The sequence below is a fragment of the Castanea sativa genome, chromosome 7 (assembly GCF_040712315.1).
Source record: "Castanea sativa cultivar Marrone di Chiusa Pesio chromosome 7, ASM4071231v1".
Lineage (NCBI taxonomy): Eukaryota > Viridiplantae > Streptophyta > Magnoliopsida > Fagales > Fagaceae > Castanea > Castanea sativa.
Window position 1 is genome coordinate 12586224 of NC_134019.1, and position 7484 is coordinate 12593707.

At 33.4% G+C, this 7484-nt stretch overlaps 1 protein-coding gene across 1 annotated transcript; it reads left to right on the forward strand.

Moving 5' to 3' along the window:
- Nucleotides 1-338: 338 nt before the first annotated feature.
- Nucleotides 339-1455, forward strand: LOC142642311 (transcription factor MYC2-like). Its single transcript, XM_075816671.1, has 2 exons — nt 339-444; nt 550-1455. Exon 2 carries the CDS (start codon nt 656-658, stop codon nt 1445-1447), a length of 792 nt encoding a protein of 263 aa, XP_075672786.1. The 5' UTR covers nt 339-444; nt 550-655; the 3' UTR covers nt 1448-1455.
- The last annotated feature ends 6029 nt before the right edge of the window (nt 1456-7484 follow it).

Genomic DNA, 7484 nt, shown 5'->3' on the forward strand with positions numbered 1-7484 from the left:
ACGAAATATCAAAGAGGTATCTAGCTATAATTTTTTGAAAATGTATTTTTATAATATTTTATGACATTTTTTAAACAAAATGATAAACTATTATTGATTGGAAAAAAGTTATTAATTTGATTGGTAAGTTTAAATTAGAACTAATAAACAACTTACAACCTAAAATTTATTGCGAAAATATTGTAAAAATATTATAGAGTGAGATATTTTCTAGTAAATTTTCACTACTTTTGTCTTGGTCTGTTTTTTTCTTTCTTTAATTGGTGGAAGACTTTTGATCACTTGGCTTGCCTTTTGCTTTTATATGTACGATTCCTTTTTTCTATTATTGATATGCACGGCAACTCCATATGTGGATCCTTACTAGTTTAGTACTTAAACACCAATCTTCCCCAGATGCTGTCAAAGTCTGTTGGAACCAATAAGGCTAGAACCACTCATGAGGTAATGATTTAAAAGCAAGTTTTAGACTTTTAGTTGAATGAGATAATTGAAATTCATCATTTATTTGGTTTCATAATTGTTGATTATGTGTGTTTTCATTTGAAGGGAGATGAAAATCATGGACGCAGTTGAAAGATATGTTTAGAAACTGTTTGTGTTTACAAATTATCCACCTTTGGGTTCTTTGATGTAATCAATTGCCCCACCTACCATGTCTCAGCCTAGTAAACCAATTAGTGAAGGTAGAGTTCCAGAAGCTACTGCTTCCATAGCTTCAATCTTTCCACCAAACAATTCTGAGTCTTCTGGTTCTGCACCTAATGAAACAATTCCACAATCCTCTAATTCCGTAGCGTCAGTCTTCCCACCAACCAAGTCTCAGTCTGAGAGTTCAGAATCCAATGAAAGAAACCTACAACCACAACAGACTCATCCCATACAGTCAATCTTCCAGCCAACCAAGTCGCATACAAACAGTTCGGATAGCCTGCATACTGAATCAATCCAACAGAGTACTTCAATCCGATTGTCTGAACCTGAAAGAGTTCCTCTGAATCGAGTAGAAGAAAGGCTGAGCAGAGATCAGATTAAGCAGCTGATACATATGCTTCGAGTCATGGTTCCGGCCAATTCAAAAACGAGCGTGGAATGCCTCCTCGACAGCACGAAAACGTATATAAACGAGCTGAAGGGTAAGCACCAGAGTTCGGAGTGCCATAGGGAGTACTTGCAGAAGCAATTGGAGAGCTTGGTGAATAATATCAACTTGGGGATAGCGGGAAGGAATGCGACGATTTTGATCCAATGTAGTAAGAATCACTCACCCTCGACCTTAATGGTGGCGTTGATGGAGCTAGAGTTAGATGTGTACAATGCGACCTGGACAGTGGTGAACGATTTGATGATGCTACATGCTGTGGTGAACATGCAAAGTAGATTTTACACACAAGAGCAGCTCAGGCTAGCGTTATTGGCCAAACTTGGCCTAGCATTCTTTCAGTAGGAGCAACTAGAGCTGCTCTTCATCTTCTTCTTTTTTTCCTCGAACTTTCTACGAATAAGCCAATCAGATTTTATTTAGTTATTTAGCTTTCAATGCCGGCTCAATCCCTGAGCAATGAATAAAAATCTTTTGTATCTTTTTTGTTTTTTACTAATTACAACTTGTTATGTGTTTATTTTTTTTCTGTTTTAAAATTTGATTATTTATAAGAAAAGTTGATCAAATATATAATGAATTGTGATTGGAGAAACATAAACTGGAACACATAAAATGGTACAAAAAATTTATATTCTTGAGCAATTGCCTCAACCCTAAAATAAAAAAAGACAAGTCCTCTATAATACTTATTGTGTACCGCCACTTTATATTCCACCAATTACAATTTGCTATGTGTATGGTTTTTTTTTTTTTTTTTTCATTTTCAACTTTAGTTATTTTATATATTACTTTTTATTTAGAATTTTTAGATAAAAAAATATTATATATATATATATATATATATATACACACATATATTCCAAAATCACATGTCATGTGCTCAATGATTTATGTGCACTACATGAATATTATATGAAAGTATGAAATACTTCTTTAACAATTTGCTAATAGTAGGTAACACTAAGATTATGATTAAATCAATTATAAATCACAAATATGTGATGAAATCAATTGAAATTTAAATGACATAATAAGAAAGGAATCAATGTTAAAGACATATTGCAGGCCCGCTTGGTTTAAATTTTATCATCACTCAATTCTCAATTCTTATCACTCAATTCTCAATTCTTATCACTCATCATCCATCACTTAAAATACCTCAATTTTTCAAACCCACTGTTTGGTACCTTTAACTCAGCTCTGGTCTCTACACATTTTCCCCAAAATCATGGACCCCACCACTGACACGCTACTGTTGCTACCCGCGTATATTAACAAAAAAAAAATCTTCCTCCTTCACTTCTTACCTTTCATTTCTCTGACTCTCCTCTTTCCTATCAAAATTTTTTTTCTCTCTCTTTCTCTGTCTCTACCTTCTTCACACTAGATTTTTTTTCCACTCTTCTCTGTTTCTTTCTCAGCTTTCTCTGTCTCTCCCCTCTTCAATCTGTATTTGATTTTTTCTTTCTCTCTTCTCTGTTTCTTTCTCAGTTGTTTTTGGTTGGTTTGAACCGGTGGTCATTGGGTTTAAAGTGGTGGGTTGTTTCAGTGGTGGGTTCGGATTGGTGATGGTGGGTTGATCGGGTTTTTGGGGCTAGGTTACGGTGGAGATCGGGTTTAAGATTGGGTTTTTGGGGTTGGGTTATGTTGGAGATTGGGCTATGGATCACAGCATGGCTTGAATTGGTGTTTCAATGGTGTTTAGAGATGGGTCGGCATTTGGTCGGCGTGGCTTGAATCGGTTGATTTTGGTGTTTCGGTGGTGTGGATTGACGCTGCGTTTATTGTGGTGGTGCTGGTTGTTTGCAACGGTAATAGAAAAAAAAAATGAAGAAGGAGAAGTGATAGAGAACGGGTGGAGAGAGAAAGAAAACAGTGAGAGAGAGGTAACAAAATGGGTCCCACAAATGTAAAAAATTTACACAACTGCCACTGAGTTACATAATTCAGAAACTAAAAACACCAATTTGGTGTTTTCAATTTTCATCACTCTTACTCAAAAGTTGTGTGTTTTGAGTGTTGAAAAACCAAGGTGGAAATCAAGCCAAACAACCAAACTGGTGCGGGTCCCATGATTTTTCATAACTCAGTGATGAGTTCCCAGTGATATCACTCAAAACAAGCCTAAACCAAACAGGCCCTACATTTTTCACAAAAACCTCTTGTTCTAAAATTATAATCTATCACATGTATCATCACCTGATGTATATATTGGGAGGGTTATGATATAATTTGTTTGAGTATTCTATAAATTTGCTTAGGTTAAAAGGAATATAAATGTTTAAAAAGTTTGAGTGGATTGAATGATAATTTTCTTAAAAAATACTTAAAAATATGATTATATTTTAAAAGAAATTTAAAAAAAAAATCATAATTTGTGGGCCCTTCATCTCCGAAACTCCAAAAGGCAAAAACTTTTAAAGACTGTTATTTTAACAAATATTTTTGAAAAATACTTAAAAAAAGAAAGAAAAAGAAATGGCCTATGAGATTGGTATTCCAAAAGCAACTTGCCACTCAGCAATAAAAAAATAAAATAATAATAACAATTATAATAAAAGTTAATGTCCATGTAATTTTAAGGAAGTTTCTTGCAAAGGTCCATCCCCAAGGGCCAACGTCTCAGACCCGGTAGTCAGTAGCGCGTAAAAGCATTTTTTGCATTATGGTCATAATTTAGGGACGAGGAAAGTCATGGTTTTTTATTTTTATTTTTTAATACACCAGCATTTTCTAGTGTTACTAGACGAAGAATGAGTTTTAAGGATCATATTAAAATTTTAGGGATTCAAATTGATAGTTAAAGGCAAAATTTGAAAGTAAAAAAACTGTATTTTATGATTTTGTCATCAAATATGGTCAGAATTATACTACAAAAAATATGTAGATATGTGCTGCACAAGACGAAACAAGCATATATATGCAATTTTTACATCATTCTGTATTGAAATACCCTAACATATTATTAATTTATTATTATTACAAAAAAAATGTTGTACTTCCCCAAGCTTTTAAAGGCTTAAAGGGTTCATGGAGCCAAGTGGTTTCAAGGTGTGGTTATATATTGTCAATTGTATAAATAAAAAAAATAAAAAAAGTCTGGTTAATGTGTGCCCTAAGAGCACACATTAGCAAAATCCAAAAAAATAACCTATCTCTCTCTTCTTCTCTTAAAAAGTTAAAATTTCCTTCCGCGTTGAGGGGACCGAAAGCATCAAAGCATAAACCGTGTGTAGAAACTAAAAACTGGAAATCTCTCTTTTGTCTTTCATATAAATTATTAACGCACTTTAATTGTTGACTGACTTTTAGCTCTGCAATCAGCAGCTACATTATTCTTTAGCTGTGAATTCACATAACTCTAGCTCACAACTCCAGTCAATCTAGTCCACTCTGTTGAAGCCCTTGTCAAACTACAGCACCTTTCTCACTTGTAAGTTATATGTGTTCCTTGTAATTTGGTCTTAAAGTCAAAGACCATGATGAGCTCTTTTCTATTTCTTTTATGCTAATATTTTTCTTTTTATTTTATGACTTCTTGGCAAGTGGCAACTCATTTTCGGCCATGGGAAATTTTACTGTTCATTGTCATGTATAAAGGCCAAAATGGCCAAATACCACAATAGGGAAATACCACTTTTCTGGAACTCGAGTTTCAGAAACTCGAGTTCCAAATGGTACTTGAGTTTATGAAACTCGAGTTCCTCATTAGTTCTACCACCGTAGCACTACTGAGCTGAAATTTATGCGATTAAAAAAAATAATGTGGTACTCGAGCTTGGTAAACTCGAGTTCCGTGCAACACAGTACTCGAGTATACTAGGCTCGAGTAACTATTATAAAAAAATTTATGTTTATGTTTATTTCTATCGTACTCGAGCTGACCAAGCTCGAGTACCTTGTAAGGAACTTGAGTTTATTAAACTCGAGTTCCTTATAACTTTTTTTTGTTTTTTTTGTTTTTTTTTGGGTACTCGACAAATAAACATAAACATAACAATAAGTAGCTTTTTTATGTTTTTATTTATTTAAATAGAAGCATTGTAAAATATAAAGATTTTAATTTCAAAATATGAATTAATTTCCCTATTTAATTAAAATTGTTCGTTGTTTTCTCATAAAAATTGTTCACTGTTTTTTGCATAAACTATTTCTAGCATTCTATATAAAATTAATTTATGTTTAGCATTATTTAAAAAATTGTTCACTCTCTTTTCTGCGTAAATTATTCTTTGTTCACTAATTAAAAAATTGTTCACTGTTTTTCTCATAAAACACCTAGTGAAATTGTGTTTTCTAAATTTAAACGCCAATTTGAATGCTTTTTAATGTTTGAATTTCACAATAATTGAATCTATTTTTCTGCATTGATAAAATCTATTTCTACATTAATAAAATTTGCTATCTGCACATCATGTTTACTGTTTATTTGAATCTACTTACTACATTCATAAAATTTTTTTTCTGCATTAATTAAAACTATTCATTGTTTTCTCATAAAAATTGTTCACTGTTTTCTGCGTAAACAGTTTCTAGCATTCTACATAAAATTGTTTCTATTCAGCATTATTTAAAAAAGTTGTCCTCTCTCTTTTCTGCATAAATTATTCTCTGTTCATTGCATGAATTTTTCACTATCACATAGATAGAATCATGGTAGAATTTGTAAAGTTTATGAATTCCAGTTACCTTGATCATCATGGCTACTCTTATACCACTACTCAGCAACACCAGTGCACTTATTGAAGCATCTGGTTGTCAACTCCCTAGAAAGGAGGTTGGAGATTCAAGCTCCACAAAGACAGAATCATAGTCTCCTAAAAGCTATCTTATGGGAACAAGCTTTTCAAAGCTCTACCCTAAGATTTAGCAAAAAACAAGACTTGTCATTAGAACCTTACCCCCTGAAATCCCACAAAATATACTAACACATAAAGTCATAACAAGTTCTTAGATGTACCTTTTCAAAGTATTAGTCTCTACAACATTTATCAGAATAGAAGACATGACAGACGACATATGGCTATCTTATAAAGCTATATGGTCTGAAAGTTTTGGAGAAGCAGACAGAGTTTATGAAGGAACAAAAGACAGATACAATCCCTATATGGGATTACTTATCAATACGGAGACAGGAGATCCAGTAATTCGTGATTGTGTGTGAGTTAAAGTGATTTTCTCATATCTCAAATCGTCATAACCTTGAGACACTCATGCAATCTTGCGATGTTTTTCACACAGCACACAATATTCTTTGCTACTCTTGATACATGTGTAGGTACAATGTGATTTGGCCATCACAATGTTTACATGCGTTGATGTATGCTCACTAAACTGTCTTAACTTGTTTTTGAAATATAAAATTGGTTAGACTTATTTTGTGTGTGTATGTGTATTTTTGGAGCTAAATGCTTAACTCTTTGTTGATTGAAAGATGTTTTAAGAGGTTAAAATGTTGGTTAGATCATTGGCTGAGTTGCATGTTTGATTGCATTCATATCTATGTTTTTCCCTTCATGAAAAACTGTTTTTAAGCCTTCTTGATACCTTCTCGACACCTCTCGATACCTGGCTTATCTGTCGAGCTCTTCAGTTGCATCTTATCACAATCTCGACACCTCTCGATAGCTGGTGGATCGATTGAGAAACTTCCTGACCTCTCAATAGCTCCTCAATACCTTCTCGATCCATCGAGGTTGGCTTCTTCTTGATAGCTTTTCGACACCTCTCGATCGGTCGAGATACCCTTGTATGCATTTCATTTTTTTCTTTGTTTTGCATTTTTTCTCCCTTTGTGTCCATAGCATCTTGTTTTTCTTTTTCTTGCTAGTCTATGGTTCCTTGTTCTCCTGGTTCCCTCTCTATTAGTTTTCTATTTATCTCCAGTCAAGTCTTTTGGCTTTTTATGCCCTTTGACAATAGTGTCAAAAAGGGGGAGAAATTTGAGAAGTGAATGTCATTCCTTAGGGGGAGTAATAGATTTAGGAGGAGAACTTCATGTTAAAGGAAAGAAAGTTTTTGATGTAACTAATTTAGGGGGAGAGTTAGTTTAATACACATTGATATTAATATTTTTTTTGTGTTGTGTATCTTTTGGTTTTGTAACCATTTTTACATACATGATGCTTATCAAGTGGTATATGTGATGATGTATGTGTTTCACTCTTTTTCTCACATGTGTTGCTTTTTTTCTCTTTTTATACACATGTTTCTTGTTTATTTAACTTGTCATTGTTTTCCACATGGTACTTTGATGTGTTTTGTTTAGTGCCTTTTAGGAAAGACAAGTTAAGGCTAAGTCAAGATTCCGAACCTTCTTCTTGCGGCAACTTCTAAGGTTCAGATCTTTTAGACTAGGCTTATTTATTCTGTAATCTTG